This window comes from Odontesthes bonariensis, chromosome 13, assembly GCF_027942865.1.
Source record: "Odontesthes bonariensis isolate fOdoBon6 chromosome 13, fOdoBon6.hap1, whole genome shotgun sequence".
NCBI lineage: Eukaryota > Metazoa > Chordata > Actinopteri > Atheriniformes > Atherinopsidae > Odontesthes > Odontesthes bonariensis.
In genome coordinates, this window is record NC_134518.1 from 36,593,798 (window position 1) to 36,619,258 (window position 25,461).

General features: G+C 39.2%; 2 protein-coding genes across 3 annotated transcripts in view; one reads left to right on the forward strand and one right to left on the reverse strand.

The window, feature by feature from the left end:
• The window catches only part of slc36a1 (solute carrier family 36 member 1), a 54,407-nt gene extending 42,260 nt beyond the window's left edge, over positions 1-12,147 (reverse strand). The window contains exons 1-5 of one of the 2 annotated variants that reach the window (XM_075482015.1): positions 11,915-12,147; positions 7,319-7,460; positions 3,020-3,134; positions 2,845-2,935; positions 1,662-1,750 (exon numbers count right to left, since the gene is read on the reverse strand). In XM_075482015.1, the coding sequence (XP_075338130.1) occupies positions 1,662-1,750; positions 2,845-2,935; positions 3,020-3,134; positions 7,319-7,352 (329 nt within the window). In that variant the 5' untranslated portion in view covers positions 7,353-7,460; positions 11,915-12,147. Of the gene's footprint in view, positions 1-1,661; positions 1,751-2,844; positions 2,936-3,019; positions 3,135-7,318; positions 7,461-11,554; positions 11,662-11,914 lie in introns of those variants that run through there. The other variant, XM_075482014.1, reaches the window with a different exon arrangement.
• The window catches only part of atox1 (antioxidant 1 copper chaperone), a 72,412-nt gene extending 53,509 nt beyond the window's left edge, over positions 1-18,903 (forward strand). The window contains exons 2-5 of the mRNA XM_075482017.1: positions 13,671-13,760; positions 14,929-15,004; positions 16,437-16,585; positions 18,132-18,903. Coding sequence (XP_075338132.1) covers positions 13,755-13,760; positions 14,929-15,004; positions 16,437-16,561 — 207 coding nt within the window. The 5' untranslated portion in view covers positions 13,671-13,754 and the 3' untranslated portion in view covers positions 16,562-16,585; positions 18,132-18,903. The remainder of the gene's footprint in view (positions 1-13,670; positions 13,761-14,928; positions 15,005-16,436; positions 16,586-18,131) is intronic.
• The last annotated feature ends 6,558 nt before the right edge of the window (positions 18,904-25,461 follow it).

The window sequence follows — 25,461 nt, forward strand, 5'->3', positions numbered from 1 at the left end:
GACGGTAAAACTCTTTAAACAAGAGTCTGTGCTGGCAGATCGGAGACCGATCCGAGCTCAGGATGGTCAGCGTGTGTGTTCGAACGGTTTTAAATATCTGGACTGCACGCATTCATATTATGTAGTTATGTAGCTAACTACACCCAGATGATGAAACCAGCATCAAACAGGCCTCATCCACGGCAACATTTTAAAAACAGCAAGGGAGGAAAGGCTCAGAGGGGAACGAGTGATGACTGATGGTGGCGGCAGACCTTGGCTGTGTTCGAAACCACATACTTCTCCTACTAACTTTCTGAGTTAGTATGCGAGTTTGAGTAAGCAGAAGTTCCCGGATGCATACTAGATTCTCCGAAATGTTGAGTATGCATCATGAGGTTACTACTCATACTCAAACTACCCAAGATGCAACGTAACGTGACGTCGCCGATCGTCATTTCCTGTCAAAACGGCAGTTTCAAGCTAGCTACAACGAGGGTAGGTTCACTTCCTGTTTTCAAAACAAAAGCACCAATTGTATGGTAATGGCTTTCCCTATGATAAAAGGCAACGGGTATTTTATTTTGTGAAAATAACAGGAAGTGCGTTAGCTCACTGTGGCTAGCTTTAGTAGCGCCGAATTTGTGGGAACAAAATTGTAAACAGCCGGTATTTTGTCAGGTTTTCAACACGTTGGGGATCTAAACGACTACTTTCTCTCCTGAAAATGTTTCAAATGTTGCTAAAGTTTACAGAGTTTAGAGCTTAAGGGAAATCAGCTTCAGGCCGGCTGATTTCGGCTCGGGCAGGAGCGAAATGCATTGTGGGTAAACGCTCTGCATACTGTCTGATTGATGAGTATGCAGTATGGAAGTATGCAGTGTGCAGTTTCGAACACAGCCCTTGTGACCGTAAAAAGTAATAATAATTATGAGAATAAGCCCAAAACAAGCAGCTGGGGTCTAAAAACTACCTCAAACCCAACTGACACTCTGTGAGAGACACAAGCTCAGATCTCATCATGTCTCACATCTGTTGGGAAGGAATAAGTGAAGGTATTTTCCTCAGTTCCACAGCAACAACACGGTGGGAAAATACTCGCTGACAGAACTTCTGCAGATATAACATAAACAGTTCATCGTGTTTAACTTTTAGTTTATTGTTTATTGTTCGTGACGCAGAAAAAAACAAAACGGTCACTTCGATGTCAGCGTTGAGCTGGAAACCGTAGCATCATATCATTCAATTTACAGTTTAAGTGTCCCAAATATCTCCAACTGTAAACTAAATGGTATGATTCTAAGGTTTTATAGTGTCCCAAATATCTTTAACTGTAATTAAATGATATGATTCTACGGTTTCCAAGTGGTCTTACAGTTTTAAAGTGTCCCAAATATCTTTAACTGTAATTAAATGATATGATTCTACGGTTTCCAAGTGGTCTTACGGTTTGAAAGTGTCCCAAATATCTTTAACTGTAATTAAATGATATGATTATATGGTTTTCCAAGTGGTCTTATGGTTTTAAAGTGTCCCAAATATCTCCAACATCCACCCGACTGTTAAAGGAGTGAAAATAAAGTCTCTGCTTTGCTTTGAAACATGATATTTGTCCTGAAATGTGCCGTTTCTGCAGCTGGCTGAGCATGAGAGGGATGCAGGTGAGATGCAGCTTTACTTACTTGGCGCTGAGGTGGTGGGAACATTTGACCAGCAGCCGCATGCAGTGCACGGCGATGACGCCCATAACCAGCAGGCTGACGGGTCCCAGCTGCACACACAGACAACACACCTATGTTTGTCCTGGATTACTTACAAGCAGGCTTCTTCCAACAGTCACATGCACTGACCACACCTGCCCGGCAGGAGGATCTTTATCTTTATCTACAAAGCTGTTCCTCCTGAGCTCTCATCTCTCTGCTCCCAGGACCGATGCCTTCCGGCTGTCCTAATATCCTACATTACAATTGGACAAATGGGATTTAAATATTCTGCTCCCTAAAAAACAGGGAATCTGAGGAAACCAGCTTATCAAGATGATAAAGTCTTTTTTTAATGATGGAAGCTTGGAACTTCCATGTTTGTTTAGCAAAATATTCTATAATCTTCGGGTATAACTGAGTATTACTGTGAGTATAACGGGAAGATGCTCCAACTTCAACAGAATATTTCCAGCTTTGTTTCTAAGTTAACATAAGGTAAGATAACATATTAACATCTCATTCAGTCCGCCTGCTCTGGATCTGTTCAGGATTAAGCTCAATTTTACATGAATTTCCATGCAAATCAGACCAGTTTGCAGCTGTAAAAGTGATTCGAAGCAACAGATACGGGATCTTTTAGTGTCTGAAAGTGCCCACATTCCACTTTCCAGAGGATTTTTAAGTGAAATCACCAACTTAGAGCAGAGCTGAGACACAGATGCTGCCTCTGATTATCTGTGAGGCTCCAGCCGTGCACGTGGCTCCAAACACTGCAGCCACTTTGGTGTCACGAGGTCCATAAATTAGCTTTATGGAGTTGGACTCCAGTCAAACCGCATGTGTGCTTATCTATTCCTTCATCATCATCAGGTGTGTTCACAGGTGTACTAAATCAATAAAGGATTAATTACACAACAGAAGTTTAAAGGGCAGATATAAAACCTGTTCTTAAACATAAAATAACTCCACCACCACAGCTGTAAACTGCTTATAGCTCAGCTGAAACCTCTTGTTCTGTCCCTGCTGCACATCCTCCTGATAAAATTAAATCTAATTTACTGCAGCGCCTGCTCTGCCCCGTCTGTCCTTCTTCATGAATCAGAGGGCAGAATCTAATTTTGTGAGCCCTTCACGTGGCCTGTAAAGATGAGATGATGCTCACCACCAGCCCGGCGTTCTTCACAGCCAGCGGCAGCCCCAGCAGGCCGGTCCCGATGTTCCCCTTCAGCAGGTGGATCAGCGTCTGACAGAAGCTGGGCACAAAGAGAAGCAACAGCTCATTTTCTGACGCTTCCACACACACTTTGGAGCTTATCTTTGGGTTTTAGGACACTCACGAGGTTCCCGTCTGGCCCCCGATCCTCTCGTAGTTTCTCTGCGGTCTGGAGGGTCCCGGAGGGGATGGGCACAGAGCGTCCATTTCTGAGGGATTCTGGTCCGAAAACAGGGAACCTGCGGCAGGGAGAGAGGACGCTCAGCTCACATGGAGACTCTTTTATCTGCAGAAAAGCTTCGGGTATGCAGCTTTTCTCTTAAAGGGACAGTTCGCCTCTTCTGACATGAAGCTGTGTGACATCCCATATCAGCAGCATCATTTCTGAACATCTTCTTACCCCCTGCTGCGTCCTGTGAGCAGAGTTCCAGCCTCGTTTTGGTGTTGATGAAGGTAGTCCGGCTAGTTGGCTGGGGTTTAAAAAATAAAGCGTTTTGCTTCTCAGAACAATATGCGTTGAACAGAGTAATACATTTGCATCACAAAATGGTTCTCCAGGAAAAAGTCAGACCTCACAATCGCTTGGCCCTATTTTCTCTCCCTTCGTATCACTGCCTGCTGCCGACAGCCGCACCTGTTACGCTGTTTGCTGCTCGGTCTGCACAGCAGGCAGCAACAAAAGGAAAGGAAAGACAAGTAAAGGAAAAGAAAGGAAACGAAAGGAAAGAGAAGGAAAGGAAAGGAAACAAAAGGAAACGAAAGGAAAGGAAAGAGAAGGAAAGAGAAGGAAAGGAAACAAAAGGAAAGGAAAGGAAAGGAAACAAAAGGAAAGGAAAGGAAACAAAAGGAAAGGAAAGGAAAGGAAAGGAAAGGAAAGGAAAGGAAAGGAAAGGAAAAGAAACAAAAGGAAAGGAAAGGAAAGGAAAGGAAAGGTAAGGAAAGGTAAGGAAAGGAAAGGAAAGGAAAGGAAAGGAAAGGAAAGGAAAAGAAACAAAAGGAAAGGAAAGGAAAGGAAAGGAAAGGTAAGGAAAGGAAAGGAAACAAAAGGAAAGGAAAGGAAAAGAAACAAAAGGAAAGGAAAGGAAAGGAAAGGAAAGGAAAGGAAAGGAAAGGAAACAAAAGGAAAGGAAAGGAAAGGAAAGGAAAGGAAACAAAAGGAAAGGAAAGGAAAGGAAAGGAAAGGAAAGGAAAGGAAAGGAAAAGAAACAAAAGGAAAGGAAAGGAAAGGAAAGGAAAGGAAAGGAAAGGAAAGGAAAGGAAAGGAAAGGAAAGGAAAGGAAACTAAGACTGCTCGGTCTGCACAGTTTACACAGCCTGTAGTGATACGAAGGAAGAGAAAATAGGGCCAAGTGATTGTGAGCTCTGACTTTTTCCTGTTGAATCATTTTGTGATGCAAATGTATTACTCAACACCAAAACGAGGCTGGAACTCTGCTCACAGGACGCAGCAGGGGGTAAGAAGATGTTCAGAAATGATGTTGCTGATATGGGATGTTACACAGCTTCATGTCAGAAGAGGCGAACTGTCCCTTTAACATGCAATAAGAGAAGGGAACATACAGTATGTGCTCCAGGTTTGGCACAGCTCAGCAAAACCGCAGCAGACTTAATCTTTAACCCAACACTTTACAGCGTAATTTAACACCACACTCTGTTCTTTTGCCCCATTCTCAAGCAAAAACAACCCAATTTACCCCTGAAACGGGTCTGATGCGGTCAGCATTTCAGCTTTAAAAGCTGCAGAGTGTGTTCGTTCATCAGGTGGAAGGATGCTCGTTAGAATGCTATCTGCTGGAAATGGAAGTAAGCCACATGTTTGCCTCTTTAGCTGCTAAACGTGTCCGACGCCTCGTCTGTAACTGCTTCCTGTTTTCCATCTGACGGAGAAGTGGCTTTAATCGCCATAAGCAACGGGATCCAGGGGTCATGTGACAGAGACAAAAGTTGTACTCAAGTAAAAGTAATGTGTAAAACATATGTAACCCATATGTAACTTAAAAAACAAACATTCACCTATCCATGGGGGAAAACCGCTACATGTTTTCTAAGGTTAGATGTTGAGTTTCTGCTGAAATGTGCGTTTGTTTTGGTTGACACAGAAGACACATAATGTAGCTGCTGTTTCTCACTCTTTGTAAGGTAAACATGCTTTCAGGTAAGAAGAAAAGTAACCAGCTCATTGTAGCCTAATGTAGCGGAGTAAGAGGACAGTTTCTGCTGCACACATCTACTCAAGGAAAAGTAAAAAGTATAGAGATTTAAAACTACTCCCAGAAGTATAATCTTTCAAAACTTACTCCAGTAAATGTAACTGGTTACCACCCACCTCTGGTTTTAATGGTGATGGAACAGAAAGCTGGTCTGATATCCACAGAGGAAGCAATAAAAAGAAAAGTCACCAGATCTCAGCTTAATAGCTTAATTCAGAGATTGCTCTCTTCTGTAAAGCAGCTGACTGCAAACACCGGATCTCAGTTCTTTGCTGTAATTGTTCATCATGAGGGGGAAAGTATTCTTACATAATCCAACGTGCATTTAATCATCTCTGAAAGGTCCGTACTGTTGTCCACACTGAAGGAAACCAGCCTGATTTTTACCCTGAACGCTCACACCACAAACACATTCAGAGCAGATGTGAACACATCCATCAGCAGGAGGAACCAGGCCTCAGCTTAGGCTTAAATATTAAGCCGCAATTTTATTTTCCTACGTTTTTTAGAAATGGTTGAACCGAAAAATTGCGATTTAAAAACATTTCTAGACTCCGTAGTAGCCTCCTCTCTCACTTTGCCTAAAATACGATCACACCGACAGACGTAGCGTGCAATAAAAATGTCAACAAACAGAGATGAAGAAGAACTACTTCCTAAAAATGGTTCCACTTCAGTTGTATGGCAGTGGTTCGGGTACAATACATATATATATAGATATATATATATATATCTATATATATAACAAAACAAGAGCTACAGTCGCAGAGCAGCTGCAAAACATCGTTTATTATTATTATTATTATTGCCTGATTTTAAATTCATTTAAATGATTTTATTTGTTTCTCTTTATATTCTTTTATGTATTTTTAATGCTTCTTGCACTCCCTGCTGCAATGCTTTTATTTTATGTAAAGCACTTTGAACTGTTTGTACATGAAATGTGCTACAAATAAATTTGATTTGATTTGATTTGACTTTCAGGGATGGCCTACAAGAGATTTTTTTTTTTCAGTTTGAAATTTTTGCACATTAATGACAGCCAACTGGTGCTGTTTTTAATTCATTTTTTGTTTTTTTTTATTCTTGAACTGATTTGTTCACATAGACCTAGACTACTTGGTAATCTCATTTGTCATTATGTAATCTCAATTGTGTCAATAAAGAAAATATGTATTTAAGTTTTGCCTTGGTCTGGTTTGTTTAGAGAAAAACAGAAAAAAAACAGAAAAAAAAAATCGAGGTTTAAATCGAAAATCGTCCATTAGTTATATAAAAAAAAAAAATATATATATATATATATATATATATAAATAATAATAATAAATAAATAAATAAAAATCGAGATTTTTTTTTATGTTTAGGCCCAGAATCCATCTGTGATATGTTCAGAGAATATAAAGCCAGCAGAGCTCTGAGATCCAAGGACTCAGGTCAGCTGGTCCAGTCCAGAGTCCAGACTAAACATGGAGAAGCAGCATTTAGCTGTTATGCTGCAAACAAGTGGAACAAACTGCCAGTGGAGATTAAACTTTCACCAAATGGAGACATTTTTAAATCCAGGTTAAAAACATTTCTGTTCTCATGTGTCTATGCATGAAATCTGCACGCTATCTTTGAACTTATCTGGACTGTTGCTGGTTTTTAAATTCATTTAAATTACTTTATTTGTTTCTCTTTATATTCTTTTAATTAATTTAAACTACTTTATTTGTTTCTCTTTATATTCTTTTAATAATTTTATTTGTTTCTCTTTATGTTCTTTTATGTATTTTAATGCTTCTTCCACTCCCTGCTGCAATGCTTTTATTTTATGTGAAGCACTTTGAACTGTTTTGTACATGAAATGTGCTATATAAATAAATTTGATTTGCTTTGATTTGATTATTTTAGGCCAAATCGCCCAGCCCTACCTCGGCTCTGAAATGAAACTGAGTCTGCACAGCCAGTACTGACATCAAGCTTTAAAGCCCGGTGTGCGATGCTAAAGAAGAGACGCAGACACAGCTTAAAGCAACAGAAAATCACAACAAATCTTCACCAAAGAGATGAAAGTTGGATTAAATGTTGTGAGGAGAACAAACAGAACTCGGAGGCCATCACATGTGATCTGTCGGCCGGTACCGACCCGCTTTATCCTCACTGAATAGCTCATCTTTACGCTTGTGATCCAACACCAGCAGAAAAAGAGCGTCTTTGATTTATTTTCCTACCGTCGGCTCTGTTGTCCACGTCGCTGGAGGTCATTATGGCGGGTCCGAGGGTCCGAGGGTTCTCACGGCCGGGTGGCGTCTCTCCCAGCCTCACAGATCCTGGTGAAGGGTGGACGCCGAGTCCGGCATCGACAGCTTCCAACTGGGGAAAAGGAAGAGAGGCGCTCCCTTAGAGATGACCACCGACTCCACAGGGAAGGAAAAGTGAGGAAAATTACTGTCTGACAAACAAGAATTAAAGCGCTTTCAGCTCGATTCTCCTGATAAAAAGGCTAAAAAGCCGTTTAAAAGGCTCTTTCTGCTGTGAGTGGAGTTCAGCTCACACATCAGGGGGTGCAAACTGAACCCCTGTGCTGTATTCTTGCCTTATTAACTGATAGTTAACAACCAGGCGAGATACAGAAGCGTCTCGGAGAATTCTCACGGTAGTGCGAGTCCGGGACAGTGAGTTGGGCCCCAGCCTGATACAGAGCTGTGAGAATCTGTTCTTAATTCAAACGTCTGTATGATAAAAGACACGAAGAGGAGCGTTCATCTGCATCCGTTACAGGACCCAGAACTCTGAAACTAAAAGGGAAATCATCTCATTTCCACAGAGAAACCACGATGCTTTTAGAATTCATTTGAACTTCTGGAGAAACAAACTCTCTGAATCAACCTGCTCATCGTCATCCTTTAGCTTCGACAGCTTCCTTCTAGATAAAAGTGGTTAAAATGGTGTAAAATAGCTCTGTTAACCAGACATTTCTGAACTGAATACAGACAGCAGAGAGGCAGTTTCTAGGTGCCATCGAGGTCGTTTTAGTAGCATCTTCACGAGTAAACTCACTTTCAGTCCAGGACTTAAAACCGAGAAAAATTAGAACTAAATGGCAGATTTATGGGAAATAATCCTTATTTTCCAAAGCAAAAGGAAATGTTAATAATTTCTCACCATCTTCCATCACTTTATAGATTAAACAACTGAATAAATGAGAAATAAATGGCAGATTTATGGGAAATAATCCTTATTTTCCAAAGCAAAAGGAAATGTTAATCATTTCTCACGATCTTCCATCACTTTATAGATTAAACAACTGAATAAATGAGAAATAAATGGCAGATGTATGGTAAATAATCCTTATTTTCATAGCAAAAGAAGATGTTAATCATTATTTATTATAATACAGCTGAGATGAGCACATCTTCTTGGGAATGCAGCTGCTCACGAAGGTGGAATATTTCACAAATGACTTGACACCAGGACAAGAAATCCTCACCTTGCACGACACTGACCACCACAGACTGAAAACTCTTCCTGTCTAATGAAACCCTTCAGAGTTTCCTCAGCTCTCTGTCGCCCTTTGAGAAAAGGCTCCGGGGCCACTAAGCTCCGGTCGTTATGTAAGAGTGCTTCAAACGCGACATCTTTATAATCTGCTGCCTCCTCGCTCACGTGTGAAGCCTTTCCAGGAGGATGTGAAAACAGGGAAGTCTGGAGAATAAATGCGTCACTTTCATTCAACGAAACTCTTTCTCTTTCTGCTGCTTCACAAACCCGATCTGTTGTTTCTGTTCTGAACTGAAAGAGTAAAACAACTGGAAACACTTCTCCTGACGAGCTGATGTTCAGCAGCGTTACTCACACGCCGAAATTATGAGCCACTCGGCTGTTTTTTCGACAAGTCGAAACTGAGCCGGTGAGCGCTTAGAAACTCTGAGAAGTTAGCAGAATCCTTCTGCTGCAGAGCAGCGGCACATGCTGATTACTTACTGACCAGAACCAGTGGTGGAGGAAGTACTGAAGTGTAGTACTTAAGTAAAAGTATAAATACCCAGCAAAATATATACTTAAGTAAAAGTCATAAGTACTGACTTTTAAATTTACTTTAAGTATTAAAAGTAAAAGTACTCGCGCTATTGGTTGTCTTTCAATGTTTAGGCCATTTTGATGAAGAATGCAGGTGTAGCTACTGGTAATACTTAAGCCTCTACAGAAGTCACTGTTAGTAAAAAATATAAGCAACATTGAAGCTGACAGAGCCACCTGATTGGTTTAAACATATTTTTGTGTAGCAGGGTGTATTCAGGTATAAACAAGTTAAATTTAAGACTTTTTAAGACCTTTTAATACCACTTCTAAATGAAATTTAAGACCAAACGTACGATGGAAACACCAAGTAAACACACTGACAGTATGGTAAAATGACGGTTGAGTTTAAGAACATCGGCTAAATGTGTGTCATGCGAAAAGATCACAAAAGTGTCATCACTGTCCTAAATTAAATTTATTACAATATTTTCAGAACATTTAAGTCCCATGAACAAATGCTTATAAAATCAGGTAAATATATTCAAAAAATAAATAAATACTGTTCCTTTAGAGCAAAAAGAAAAATACACAAATATTTAAGACTCATGCAATCTGAATTTAAGACAATTTAATACTTTTTAAGGTCTTATTTTCAGGAAAATTGATTTACGACTTTTTAAGACTTTTTAAGGACCCGCGGCCACCCTGTGAAGGCAACGTTATGGCGAAACTGCATTTATAAAATGTAACGAGTAACAACACATATTGTAGAAATGTAGTGGAGTAGAAAGTATAGATAATAGCTGCAAAATGTAATGGAGTAAAAGTCGAAAGTATGCATTATTATTTTTACTTAAGTAAAGTACAAATACGGAAAAATTTACTTATGTACAGTAACGAAGTAAAAATACTCCGTTACATTCCACCACTGACGAGAACATGCAAAATCATGAAAGGCCAGAGTCCTAACTCCTTTAGAATAAATCTGTTTGTTCTGCACGCTTTATCTGTCTCGTCACAGTTTGATACACGTTTTTAATCTCACCGCAGAGCTGGTGTAAACAGAGTTAAGGTGTAGCGTGATTCCATATAAAAAACTCTTCACACAACACACAAAAGAAGTATTAATTACTTTAATTTTATCACTAAGGTGTGTTTTAAGTTGTATTTAATAAACATATAGCTCCCAAACGGTTGAGCACGTTCTTTTTCATAAATGTTGACTGTATTTTTGTCTTTTTTTTGTTTATAAAATGGCTCGTGCTGCATGTCGTTAGCTAACCTAGACTTTCATTTCACAGTTTTCAGATGTGTGTGTGTGTGAGAGGAAACCGGGACTGACTGTCTTAATTCCCCACCAGAAATAAAAAGGAAAGTTTGTCTTCTTCAGTGATAAACACAACGAAACACAGAGTAAAAAGCTGCTACACTAGTTCACCACATACTGTAAATCTCTCTTACTTTTCAGATAAAACGCAACAAATCATCCCATTTAAGAGGCTGGAGCCTGTAAATCATCTGCATTTCACCTGACAAGTGACTGCAAACTGTTATTAGCTGCAACTGAACAACTGAATAAATGAGAAATAAATGGCAGATTTATGGTAAATAATCCTTATTTTCCAAAGCAAAAGGAAATGTTAACCATTTCCAGAGATGTATAGTAACGAAGTAGAACTACTTCACTACTGAAGGGTGGGTCGCGAAATCTTTGGTTGATTAGACGATTTTTAACATTTATTTATTTATTTATTTATTTTTTTTAAACAGTTTTTTCTCACAAATTGTGTGCAAACGTGTGCCACCCACAGATGGTTTGAGGATTCATTGTCCCATCTACATGCATGTTTAAAGTTAAAATCTGTGGATTATTTGAATAGCTCAGTGTTGTATGCAAGATGTTTGTTTATAAATGGCACAGCCACCTTGCACATGTTTAAAATAAAAACATGAATATATTAACCTGTGTATTATTTGAATAGCTTAGTATTGAATGTACAATAACAGAGCAGCTATGTTTATACACGGCACTAGGCCCTGAAAACGTTGAAGAACCCTGATATAAACAATTTGATTTTCAAACTTTCGACTGATTTCTTTAATAACTACACTACACAATACTTTTACTTTTACTTTCAGTACTTGAGTAGTAATTTTAAAAATAAACTACTTGCAATACTTAAGTACAAAACATGTTTAATACTTTAGTACTTCCACTTAAGTACGGTGCTTAAAGAGCACTTCTACTTTTTTGATAGAGTACTTGTACTTCTACTCAAGTCTGAATCGCTAGTACTTTATACATGTATACAAGTGTTTGTCCTTTCATGACAGCACACACCCAGCACGCGCACACACCCAGCACGCGCGCACGCACGCAGACACCCTGCAAGACCAATCAGATCAACACGGTTAATCGCATTAATAATAATAATAATAACTACCGGTAATCTTTGGTCGGGACAGAGGGATATTTCTGGTTGTCTTCGGCCGGCTAACGACACCATCTACCCGGCTTGTGATTGATGCTGCCGGGCTAAAAAAAAAAAAAAAAAGGCTGAAAAACAGCGCGCGTGAAAAGCCGCCGACAGGAAGGAGCCTCACATCTACCCGCTTTAGATCAGTTATCTTCATAAAAAATCATCAACAAGGGGGCAGTTAAACGCCCAGTTATTGTGTTTCACGGGCACCGCGGAGCCGCCACAGCTAGCTCAGTTAGCCGCTAGCTGCGGGCTCCGATGCCATCTTTGTGGGTAAAAACACCAAAAACACCCGCAGCTCGGCCCGCCGGAGCACCAGCCTACCTCCGAGATGCCGTTAGGAGTCCGTCCTCTCCTCTCCTTTACTCTCCTCTCCTCTCTTCTATTCTCCGGGGCTGGTTTTTTATCGGGCTGTCCTCGCCGCAGACCTCTTATTTTCGTATCGCTGTCATATCAAGTGGAGTGCGGTGCGGCGGCGCGGCGACGCGGCACAGATTGAGAGCGGAACAAGACGCGGGCGGCTCCACGGTCAGAGCCCAAGCGGTGTGGTCACGTGACCGAGCCGAAGACGTGGGTCGCGCCCCGTGCCACTACGCTGCGTCGTTGCCATAGAGACAGACTTCACACGTTCCCAACAGTTAAATTAAGGAAGAAAAAAAAAGAAGAAGAACGTTGTGTCGGTGCCTGTTGTTTTTCTATTTATTTATTTATTAAAGAAAAAAAAATTAAATACAACTTTATTTTGCTTTAGAAGATACAAATACAGTGCAAAAACATGACAAGTATCATTAATAATAAATGAAGAACAAATAAGCATACCAAAATAAATACATACATAAGTAGTTTAAATAATAAATGAAGAGAGAGAGAGAGAGAATATACCAGAGGACATGAACAATGAGGATTACACTGAGTTAAAGATTTCAAGACTAATAGTTTTGATAGCTTTCTTGTTATTAGAGGAGGAAATTGACTTGAAATACATCTGGAGTTCTATCATGAAAGCACAAAATTTGGGTTTCACTTTGGCAAATTTACATTTGTGGATGTAATACTTAGCAAGAATTAAATGAGATTAATTAAAAAATATAATTATTTTTCAGCGGGAGCATCACTCTTTATAAAAAACAAAAATGACATTTTGCAGAAGGAGCTTAATATTATCTAAAATAAACGAATATACAAATACAAATATCTTGCCACAGCTTACGGGTATATTCACATTCCCAACACAGATGAATAATGGTCTCAGTATGAGTGTCGCAAAAGGCACACTTCAGATCGAGATCAACAAAATTGAATTTGATAAAGAATGATTTAACCGGGTAACATCTATGAATAATTTTGAATGACACTTCTTTAACCTTATTAAGCACAAATAATTTTTGAGGAAGAGACCAAATTTTATCCCAGCATAAATCATTTACACAACTATTCCAGTGAAAAATGGAAATGAGTGAAATGGCGTCAAAACACACGACAGTTAACTTTGATGTTTTAATACGTTTCAGCGTGTTGAAATTAGTGCATTTTCAATGGTCAAATTTTAAGGAGAGACACCATCGGTTTTACTTCAGGAAAAGCTTTTATTTTGGAGAAAAATGTGAGTCCGGGGGCGCTTGATTTGCTCACCCGGATGGTCAGATTGTAGAGAAATTGGTGTTTTCGGGTTGTTTATGGAGGAATTCTTGAAAAACTTGATTAAATAATTAAAGGCAAATTGACTTTATATATAAGACTTCTTAAAGATGTGACATGACTTGACATTTTGGACTTTTTTCAGTTAAAAAAAAAACATCTTGACAAAATTATAAAGCGGAAGTGACAGGGAATATATTTGTTTTTCTGATTTGAGTTTTGTTACACACTTTATTTTCTCTCTCTCTCTCTCTCTCTATCTCTCTCTCTCTCTTTCTTTTTCTGTATACTGTATTAACGCATTTTAATCTTTTAAAATAAAAGTATTTCCGGGGACTTTGATGAAACCGGAAATCCGGTTGAGTCTGGGACGGACGCTAGCTTAGCAGCTGCCAGCGGAGCAGGTAGTCAACATTTTTTGCAGCAACTTGCTAGCCTGGGAAGCAACTTGCAAGAATTACACGTCGTTCAAAGGCAAAAGTCCACCACTGGTTCAGTCACCTGGTTGCAACAAGTCACTACAAGCATGACCGTAAGTTGTCGCAGAATGTTTTTTTCATTTGTGATTAATTTTAGTGCGTTGTTACTTCACGTAGCGTTTAGTTTTGCAGTAGCCTGTAAGCTAGCCTGTAAGCTAACCTTTAAACTTGCTCATTTATGATAATACTCTTCATTGTTCCCACCGGATAAAGGACGCCATGTAGCAGCAAACCTAATCTGTTATACGGTTTGATTTAATTAATAGAAATTAATTTAGCAGCTAATTTGTTACAGCTAAGTTATACCGGTGAAAGAGTTTTTTTGTTTGTTTTTTAAGTATATTTTTTATTCAAGAAAGCACAAAGTAAGATTAATTTAAATACAATATCTTGAATTGGTTTTGTTTTCTTTTTAACAAACAGACCCCACCCACCCACAACACCCATATACTGCTGTAAAGGGAAAAAAAAACACATATAAGCATAAAGAGCAAAGTTAAATAAATTAACAATGCAATAAATTAAATAAATAAATAAAGGGAAAACAGTAATAATGATAGTAGTAATGCCAGTAAGAATTAAAGTGTCCATACAGTGATGAGAAAATTGAGATAAATAAATAGATAAACAATAATAATAATAAAAATAATAATAATAATGACAGACCATGGGGGCATTACATATTCAAGTACATGTCAATAGTTAAGCAAGATCAAATATATATCTCAGGGCTCCATACGCTTATGGAAGGGTCTTGAGATTTTTAAAGTACTCAATTAGAGGGTCCCACATCTTGTGAAATTGTCTTGTTGAGCCTCGAGAAAAGTATTTAATTTTCTCTAATTTCAAGAAAAACATTAATTCAGTGAGCCAGACAGACACTTTGGGTGGTTCAGGGGATTTCCAATGGAAAACTATATTTCTACGGGCTGCCAAAGATGCCCAGGCAAACGCGTTCATCTTGTCAATGGGTAGCATGTGCTCATCAACCAACACTCCAAAGATGGCCGTATCTGCAGACGGTTTGACTTTGGTGTTAAATGCATCATTTAGTATTTTACAGAGTTTCTGTAAGATAACTGGAGATAATGCTAATAACTAACATTGAATGTCATCTTCATCACGACTGATCTTATTGTAAGCTGCATGTACTTCAGTAATTTTAAACCAGCTCATCATAAATATGAGATTTTTTACTAAAGTGAATCAAATCTGTCACAGAAGCACGAGTTTGAAGTGGCCATGACGTGTGAAGGATGCTCAGGAGCCGTTACCAGAGTCCTGAACAAGCTGGGAGGTGAGAGACTGACACAGGCTACGGCTACACGAAAACGAAACGAGGGTTTTTTTGAAAAAGGCAGCCGTGGCCTAGTGGTTAGGGAGGTGGTCTTAAGATCAGAGGGTTGCAAGTTCAAATCCCGCCATTACCTCTCCCTACACCTCTATCCATGGCTGAAGTGCCCTTGAGCAAGGCACCTAACCCCACATTGCTCCAGGGGCTGTAACCAATACCCTGTATCTAAATAGCTGTAAGTCGCTTTGGATAAAAAGCTAAGTGTAATGTAATGTAATGAAAAGGGGTACGAAAATTATTGCGACCACACGGGGAAGCTTCTGTGTCCAGATGGAAACGATCAAAACGATGCAGTACACACGCCACACCTCTAGGTGCGCTGTAAGCCTCCCCCACCGGTTACACTTGTTCTGGTCACTGATGTATGTGTATACGTCACTGGCGTTAGCCATGTGGCTGTGACGCAGGTGTAAACGAATCCGTTTTAGCTGTAACTATGGAAACGAAACGACGCCGTTCTCAGATCTTCCCACTCTGGAACCCGTTCTCAAAAACTATCGTTTTGGGGTAGTGGGAACGCCGGCTCCGTGTGGCCGCGACAGCCAAACGATAAGAAAAAGTATCGTTTACAGTGAAAAACCTTTTCGTGTAGCCGTAGCCTGACACATTAGATGCTTTCAGCCGGGGATTTTACCCAAAGGGACACATCAGGGTCAGAGTGGGGCTCTGTGTAAGAGTCAAAGGGTTGGGGTGAGATGATGTTCCACATGTGTGAGTCTGCTGCTCTGCAACCATCTGCTACCAAACCCAAAGATGAACACTTTTCAGTAAAATTCTCGTCTCATTTCCACCACACATTCTTTTGACATGAAGCTGTATAACATCCCATATCAGCAACATCTTTTATGAACATCTTCTTAAGAAAATGCTGATATGGGATGTCATACAGCTTCATGTCAAAAGAGGCGAACTATCCCTTTAATGTTTATATTTTCTGAGAAGCTGCCCCAGATTAATCACATATTTAATTTGGGGCTGGAATCTTTCTGTAACGGAGTGTTTTAAACACGTTCAGCTTTCATCTCATGAATGAATCCTGTCGAGTGTTTCTGCTAAAGAAGAAGAAGAAGAAGAAGAAGAAGAAGGAGGATTTTTAACGTCTAAAGGCAGCTTGCATCACAGCCACCCCGTGACTTTCCGGCTCCGAGTGATGAGTCAGCCGGCGTGTCACCCGATGCTCGTGTGCCTTCTTGTTTTACTGAGTCATTAAATTTGTGGAGGCCAAGTATCACTTCTGTTTTTTGTTCAAAACATTCAGCTTTCCCAGCTGTGACATCAATACATTTCTGAGATAAAAACCCCTCGAACGTTTCTGAGGAAAAAGTGTTTATTTGGTGGAACCAGAAGCAGAATCTTTTGCTCTCTCTGCTCTCAGATGTGAAGTTTGAGATCGACCTGCCCAACAAACTGGTTTGGATCGAGTCCGACAAAGATGTGGAGCTTCTGATGGAGACGCTGAAGAAGTGTGGAAAAGAGGTGAAATACAACGGCACCAAGTGAAGGAATCCGCTTCCTGTGCAACAGGTGACCGACCGCCCGCCTGCTGATAAAAGTGTTAAAGTCCACTTTTTCCTGCTGCTTCAACTCATTGATTCATGTTTATGATCCGTGTGAAATCTAGTTTTATTACTTTTACTGACCTGAACGGTTTGACCATGAAAAACAGGAAAAAAACTTTGAATTTGATACAAGGTTGGAATGAAATGAACTTATTTTGCACATCAGACGTGGGTTTAACCCATTTAGGCCTAAAAGGCCTGGAAAAGAATGCCTGTAAAACCTATGGGCGATTTCAGAAAGACCCCCTAAAACCTGAAGTTTTTCTGGAAATTCAGCAATTGTGTCAACGCCTACTAAATGATTGATTTCTCAGCCTCTGTAGCAGATAGAAACAAAATTCAAAAAGTATTTGAGAGCGTACGTCTGTGGCTTTCTTTGGAAATTGAGTTTATTTACATACACCTTCACGAAAATAGAAAATGTAAAAAGTAAAGTGCAGGAACAGCGCTATTTTCAATTAGAAAACAGTAATAAAATAAAATTTAATTTTATATTTAAATTATTTATTTATCTATTTATTTTATCGCATTTATTTTAATCTCTTCGTACTGGCAGCACAAGGAGCCCCATGCCCATACACATTCCAATAAACGTTTCCATCTCCGGCACAGTTGCGTGTGACCACCTCACCATCTTTGCTCGAGCTGGAGTCTGAAGTACCTGCTCACTGTATCTGTTCGTCTCAGAAACGAGATGCGCCCAAAGCTCCTCAGTAAAAATATGATTAAATGCCTGCAACAGTGTGGCATCTGCAGGTAAATCCACTTTCACCCCTGGTGTGCAGTTGAAATATCTCCCTCGATTACGGTGGTAATTGTCAGTCTTCCACTCACATTCAAACCCTTCAAAATCATCCTCAAACATATGTGCTCGCCATAAATCTCCATCAATTGGGTCAGCACATTCATCAGCATCAAAGCCAAGAAACTCCTCACAACCGTCTGACATGTCTTCCCACTGAAAGTCCTCCATGCTTGGTTCGATATAACTTAACTTTTTTTTTTTTTTTTTTCGATGTAACTTAACTTAAAAACAATGACACGAGGAATATGACGACACTCTCACGTGTCCATTATAATGCATTTAATTGCCGCAGAGGTCAATAATTGGTGCAAAACAACCTTATACATGAAAAAAGACGTGTACGCTTTCCCGGCCTTAAAGGTAGAATAACACAACAGCGCCTCCGGCTTTAAAGGTAGAAATGCGGCAATGCTTTCCCGGCCTCAATGGGTTAATATTACATTTAATTCCTCCACAACGATCAGCTGATGAGCCCGTCTGCTGATAAAAGTGTTAAAGTCCACTTTTTCCTGCTGCTTGAACTCATTGATTCATGTTTATGATCCGTGTGAAATCTATAGTTTTATTACTTTTACTGACTTAAAAGGTTTGACCCTGAAAAACAGGAAAAAAACTTTGAAATGAATTTATTTTGCAGCACGTGGGTTTAATATTGCATTTAATTCCTGCACAACGATCAGCTGATGTTTGTTTTTAACTCCCACAGTTTGGTCTCCTGCTGCTCGTGCAAAGTGAACTCCAGTTGTCACCTTCCTGCAGGCCTCAGTCCTCTCCAGCACAACCTTTCCAGCAGAAGGACGACACATAAATTATGGCGCGATCGCTTACTTTCTCTGAAAAAAAAGATCTGAAATTTAGTCACTAATGCCTCATTTCAGACTTTCTGATGCTCCCCTATAACTCACCTGCCGGCTGCTGTTAATGGCTTCACACGATCATCTTTTTTTTTGTGATTCTCAGTCTGATTTTAGGAGAAACGGCATCAGAAATCCCTTTTTATCCCTGTTATGCGTGTCAGGCTTTTCTCTCTGATTTCTTTCTGTGATCAGCAGCTTAAAGCTGGTCTCTGAGGCCAAATCAAACAGTCTGAAGCATTAGTAAGATGTTATAATCCTAAGTTAAGTACATTCCCTGGATCCTTGTAAAACTGGTGGAATATGTTACACATGCCTGAGCCTTGACTTTGAGCTGTTCCAGCTGGATGATGCAGATCTGCTGCAGGAGGGGAAGCCTGTCGGGGACCATCGGCCGGACTTTAATTTGGCTTCTTTTTTTAGCCTCGTCACAGTTTACACTACAACCTCTTCACCACACCCGTATCATGATTATTTAGCTTATTTAGGGCAGAAATCTCTGTTTTTGTACTGTAATTTGTTCCTTTTTGGAATCGAGGGGAAAAGTCTCTGGACTTTTCAGATGAATCCTGTGAACTGATGTGTTGTTTACGCTCAAAGGAAATAAAAATCAATCATGCTTCACACTTTGATTTTCCTTCCATTCTCAGAATCTTAGTAAAAGGTTGTTGTGTTTTGCCACATTTCAGTTTTTAACACTTTTACATACAGCCTTTACATTTATATATCTTCATTCAGCTTCCATACAAAAAGTCGCTGCATCTGTTTAAAACCCTCCTGTTGTCCTGCGGGTCAAAAGTGAGCCACCACCATGTTTAGCTGTAGAAGAAATACCTTAAACTATCTTTTTCCTTTTCCTAAAGGGACCCCATCATTAGAAAAAGTCACACTTTATTTTTGTTTATGTTTCCATGTGGGCTGTACACCACTAGGGTACAAAGATTGTCTTTTGGGTCATTTTTGACCCGTGAATTATAAAAACATTTAAACACCAGAAAAAAGTTCACTGTTTTTTTCCCTTTGAATATAATTAATTCAGAAGTAATTACTTCACATTTATATAATAGCAATAATAAACCTTTATTATGTAAAAGAAAACTGAGAAAACAAGAAAACTGTTGGTCCCACTGACCAAAAAAAAAAAAAGTGTAATCCTGAAAACTGGTGATTGTCTTTTTGTATTGTGTAACAAAAAATACATGATAAAAAATGTATTGAGTTGAGTTGAATAGATAAATAACAGGTGGTTTCATCATAAAAAATAGATTTTGGATTTAAAATTCAATTAAGTTGCTTTATTTTGACCCATAGGACAAGGGGAGTAAACACAATGTTAAGACCGCACAAAGGGTTAAAGACAAGTAAAAGTAAAACAAAACATAACACTCAAAACAAGGTGATAATCTATCTACAAACAAGTATTATTAATAAATGCAAAATAAGACATAAATATAGAGAAAACATACAAATCTTATAAGGTCAGGATCTGCACAAAGATTAGTCATCTATTAAAGTCCTTAATGTAGCTGATGAAAGGGCTCCACATGTCTTTAATATGTAAGTTATTCTCTCTAATGGAAGGCTTGCTAACATCTGTCTTATCCACTGAGTAGTACTCGGTCTGCAGATCTTTTTCCACAATAATGCAACACATTTCTTAGCATAAAGCAAGCTGAGGTCTCTAAATGCCCGCTCATTCCTGCTATAAATCAAATCAAATTTATTTATATAGCTCATTTCATGTACAAACAATTCAAAGTGCTTCACATAAAATAAAAGCATTGCAGCAGGGAGTGGAAGAAGCATTAAAATACATAAAAGAATATAAAGAGAAACAAATAAAATCATTTAAATGAATCTAAAAACAAGCAACAGTCCAGATAAGTTCAAAGATATCGTGCAGATTTCATGCATAGACACATGAGAACAGAAATGTTTTTAACCTGGATTTAAAAATGTCCACATTTGGTGAAAGTTTAATCTCCACTGGCAGTTTGTTATGTTTCTCTGGGTATATGCTCAACAAAAAAAGTTTGGGGTCCAATACGATTTGTTTTGAAATAATCTTCTCGACTGTAGCTCTTACCTCTTCCCAGAATGTTTTAATCTTTCTGCGTTGCCAAATGCAGTGAAATAGAGTTCCTCTGGATCCCGTACATCTGGTACATTTAGTAAAAGGTGTTTTTACATCAGATTAAAGTCTCCTTTTTCCAGATGAGTCATATCAGGAAAGCCATTGATGATCAAGTTGTTTGTGTGGAAAGTCTTTAAAGCGAGTTCAGACACGATCCAGCGTCATGATATTCCAACACCAACCACCAGGGGGTGCTGTGGGATCAACATATTTCACTTTCATCAGAGCTTTGATGGAGAAAAAAACCTTTCAGGTGCAAAGGATTTACTTCCCTGAGGGACACGGCCATAGATGGGGGAAAAAGCGGGTCACAAGTGGACATTTTAAGAAAAAAAGTGTTAAAAAGTATGCCAGGAAGACGAGATGTTTGGATGTTTAATATCTAAAACTTCCAGCCTGGAATCATGTCAGACGGGACTTCAGCTGCTGGATTTTCTCACGTAAAGAGTTTGTAGTGAGGCTGGATTCCAGCACAGGAAGCAGCTGTTTGAGTTCTGGGCCAGATTAAAATGTTTAACATGTCGGTGTTTGAAGGTTTTCATGAAGAGCTTAAAGGACAAGTTCGTGTTTCTTTTTGTTTTTTTTAAACCTGGACCTTATTTATGGCATAAAACACGTTCATCTACTCACCGATAACAGTTTGCTGAAAGTCGGCGTCCTTCAGTGCGTCCAGTGGGATGATGTAATCATACTACATACTGCATACTACATACTACATACTGCATACTGCATACTACATACTGCATACCGCATACTGCATACTACATACTGCATACTGCATACTACATACTGCATACTACATACTGCATACTACATACTACATACTACATACTGCATACTGCATACTGCATACTGCATACTGCATACTGCATACTACATACTGCATACTACATACTACATACTACATACTGCATACTGCATACTACATACTGCATACTGCATACTGCATACTACATACTGCATACTACATACTGCATACTACATACTACATACTACATACTGCATACTGCATACTACATACTGCATACTACATACTGCATACTGCATACTACATACTGCATACTGCATACTACATAATGCATACTACATACTACATACTGCATACTACATACTGCATACTGCATACTACATACTACATACTGCATACTGCATACTACATACTGCATACTACATACTGCATACTGCATACTGCATACTACATAATGCATACTACATACTACATACTGCATACTACATACTGCATACTGCATACTACATACTACATACTGCATACTGTATACTGCATACTACATACTGCATACTACATACTGCATACTGCATACTACATACTACATACTGCATACTACATACTACATAATGCATACTACATACTGCATACTGCATACTTCCATACTGCATACTACATACTGCATACTACATACTGCATACTGCATACTACATACTACATACTACATACTGCATACTGAATACTCCATACTACATACTACATACTGCATACTGCATACTACACAATGAAGCTGATTTCCCTTAAGCTCTAAACTCTGTAAACTTTAGCAACATTTGAAACATTTTCAGGTGAGAAAGTAGTCGTTTAGATCCCCAACATGTTGAAAACCTGACAAAATACCGGCTGTTTACCATTTTGTTCCCACGAATTCGGCGCTACTAAAGCTAGCTGCAGTTAGCAACGCACTTCCGGTTATTTTCACAAAATAAAATACCCGTTGCCTTTTATCATAGGGAAAGCCATTACCATACAATTGGTGCTTTTGTTTTGAAAACAGGAAGTGAACCTACCCTCGTTGTAGCTAGCTTGAAACTGCCGTTTTGACAGGAAATGACGATCGGCGACGTCACGTTACGTTGCATCTTGGGTAGTTTGAGTATGAGTAGTAACCTCATGATGCATACCCAACATTTAGGAGAATCTAGTATGCATCCGGGAACTTAAAAAAGTTAAAGTAAGTAGGAGTAGTAGGAGTAGTAGGAGAAGTAGGCGGATTCAAACACAGCCAATAACAAAAACAACAACACGGCAGCTCTGAGCTAACAGTGCAATAGTACGCGTTCATTCATTCATTGGTCTTAAAGTATAGGTGAAGTAAAGACAGATAATGCCTTATTTAGAGGCTGTATTGTCTCTGCCCTGTTCTCTCCTGTTATACGGATAAACACCAATCTCCAGGTATCTAAATATCTTCCGAAGGATGCCGACTTTCACCAAACTGTTACCATCACTTCTCTAAAAATGTAAACTCGTATGTTTAATTCTCCTTAACTCTGAAAGATTCTCACGTAGCAGAAACTCCTTAATAAACAGAATTCATTTGAGCCCATGACGTCCAACAGATGCTAACCCGGCCAGGCAGCTGGAGAAGCCCCTGCAGACAGCGCAGAGGGCAAAGAGGCCCTCTGTCCTCAGGCTGAACCGGGCAAACAGAGAGTCTTTGTCTTTGTGTGAAGCTCAAACAACACAGATAACAGGGCCGTCAGCTTTGTTTCAGAGGTCCTCACATCACCCTCAGACTCTCTCTGCTGAGCCTTTGCTGCTCTGTTATATTCACATTTGGAGCCCCGGAGCCTATATTAATGCAATTATCAGTAACAGGTGTGTTCGTTGACATCTACAAGCAGTTTTCTACCTCCACAAACAGAACACTACCCTGGTCCGCCCTCTGAGGACATCACCTGTTTGGTCCCAGCTCCTTACGCACTTATTGTTTCCTAAATTGTCTTTGTGTTCTAAATTATCTTCCCATGTGTCTCGGTACCCAACTTACCGCACTTACTCTAGCACTAGTTATGCTCTTAGCTGTTTGGTTTTGGAAGGAAATGCACTTATGATTTCTTGTGACCTGAAGTACAATTCAATTCATTTTTATTTTTATTTATATAGCGCCAAATACAACAAATATCATCTCAAGGCACTTAGATAATAAAGTCCAATTCAAGCCAATTGGAATTCAATTCATTGTAATAATAATTATTCATAAAATAATCAAATTTGTTCATATATAGCCAATTCAAAAACAATTTCCTAGCTAAGGAAACCAACAGATTGCACCGAAACTTGTCTTCAGTCCAATCTCCCGTCCTGAGGGTGCCTGAGGCGACTGTGGAGAGAAAGTTCTTTTGCCTACCGATGTGGAACACACTTATTGTAAGTCGCTTTGGATAAAAGCGTCTGCAGAATGACCGTGATGGAATGTAACACTAGTTATCTTTTATGTATTTCTCTTAATGAGGACTGAAATGCACCATAACACAAACAGCATCTATTCACTGACAGATACAGGCTTGTGTTGTTGATGCATCCAATGCAAAATATTCAAGCAAATGCTGCCTTTAATTGTGCTCATTAAGTGTTTCGCACAATTAAAGCAAATTACGGAGTTATTGTTGGGCAGCTGAAGTAATCTTAATTGAAATCTCTTTTCTAATGACAGACAGCAAAGCTTCAGCTGATGGAAAAACGATCAGAATACAGAGTAAATTACACTCTGCTGTGTTCTGCCTGAGCTGCTGTAAATAAATCATCTTCAACCTTTAATTTGATTATTTTGCCATTTCTATGCCCAAAAGCAGCAGCAGCAAACCTTTTAGTAAATGTAAATATACTTTATTTATCCTGCCCTTTACAGACGATCCTTACGGTGTACCAAAGTGCTTTACAGCAGGTGATAAATAAAGAAAAGAAGAAGTAAAAACAAATAAAAGAACAGTGAAAACAATAAAATACAACAAAATCAATTAAGATAAAAGTGCCATCATACTACTGGGTATTAAAAGCAATCCTAAATAAGTAGGTTTTTAGCCTAGATCTGAAGAAAAAACAACAACAAAAAAACCTTTTAGTAACAAACATGCGATGGCATTTGACTTTGCGTTGTTCCCAACTAACTCTGAGGTTGTTTTAGCTTCATTAAAAAGGATTTTGTGAGGATTAAATTAACTGGCCGGCTGCTGAATCGCTCCACATTTAGCACAAAACTCGCTGTTTTCCGCTACATGAGGGCGACGCCTTAACCTGACCGAGAGGTTTAAAGAGAGAAACAAAAGCAAATAAAGAAAGTTCCAGAGGAAAATCAGGCCTCCTGGTTCCTGACCTTTAAAACGTTTGGGTGCAATCTGTTGCTTTTAGCTAGGAAATTGTTTTTTTAATTGGCTCTATATGAACGAATTGGATTATTTTATGAATAATTATGATTACAATTAATTGAATTCCAATTGGCTTGAATTGGACTTTATTATCTAAGTGCCTTGAGATGACATTTGTTGTATTTGGCGCTATGTAAATAAAACTGAATTGAATTGAATTAAAACAGGGAAACATTAAATGCCGCGAGGCCTAATCCCTGAATGCAGTTTGGAATCAGTCGATTAAAGTTTCAGAGTTTCACCAACATCAATGAGATGGAGTTGGTGAAAATCACAGCTTAAACCAGCATTTATCTGTCTTATCACGTTCTTTGGGTCAGGTGTGTGTGTTCTGGACGGAGGTGGGATGGCTTCACATCCTGTCCGGTGTCCCAGAACAAACACACCTGCCATCAGGCTACAGTCACGCAGGCAAATGTGCAGTTTGACCGACGAGAGCAAACGTCCAGTCGAGCCTGCGGCTTCGCGTCTGTCTGGAAGTTTCTGTTTCCTCGCTGTTGGGAGGATAAACACGAGGATCTTTGGGAAATGTTCTTCCTGCTGCTCTGTTAGGAACTGCAGGAAAACTCTGCTGAATGTGGTTTTATTCTCTGTTTTTAGGACGCGTCAGGCTCAGCTTTATGTCGACTGTGTAAAATCACTCCTGTGATTGGAAGAAGAAGTCTGTGTAAAAGTGATAAATTACTTTTAGCTTTTATTAGGACCTCAGTTGGAATGAATTTCTAATTTTACATTCTCGTGTTTGCATGATTTCTGTTGAATGAAATGTAAGTTTTCAGGGTTTACACTCAGTGGGGTCACATGGCACTGAAAGGATCGGATTATTGGCTAAATTACAATCAGACTGAGCTGAGTAAGGGTAATTCTCCTTGGATATATGTCGGTGAATG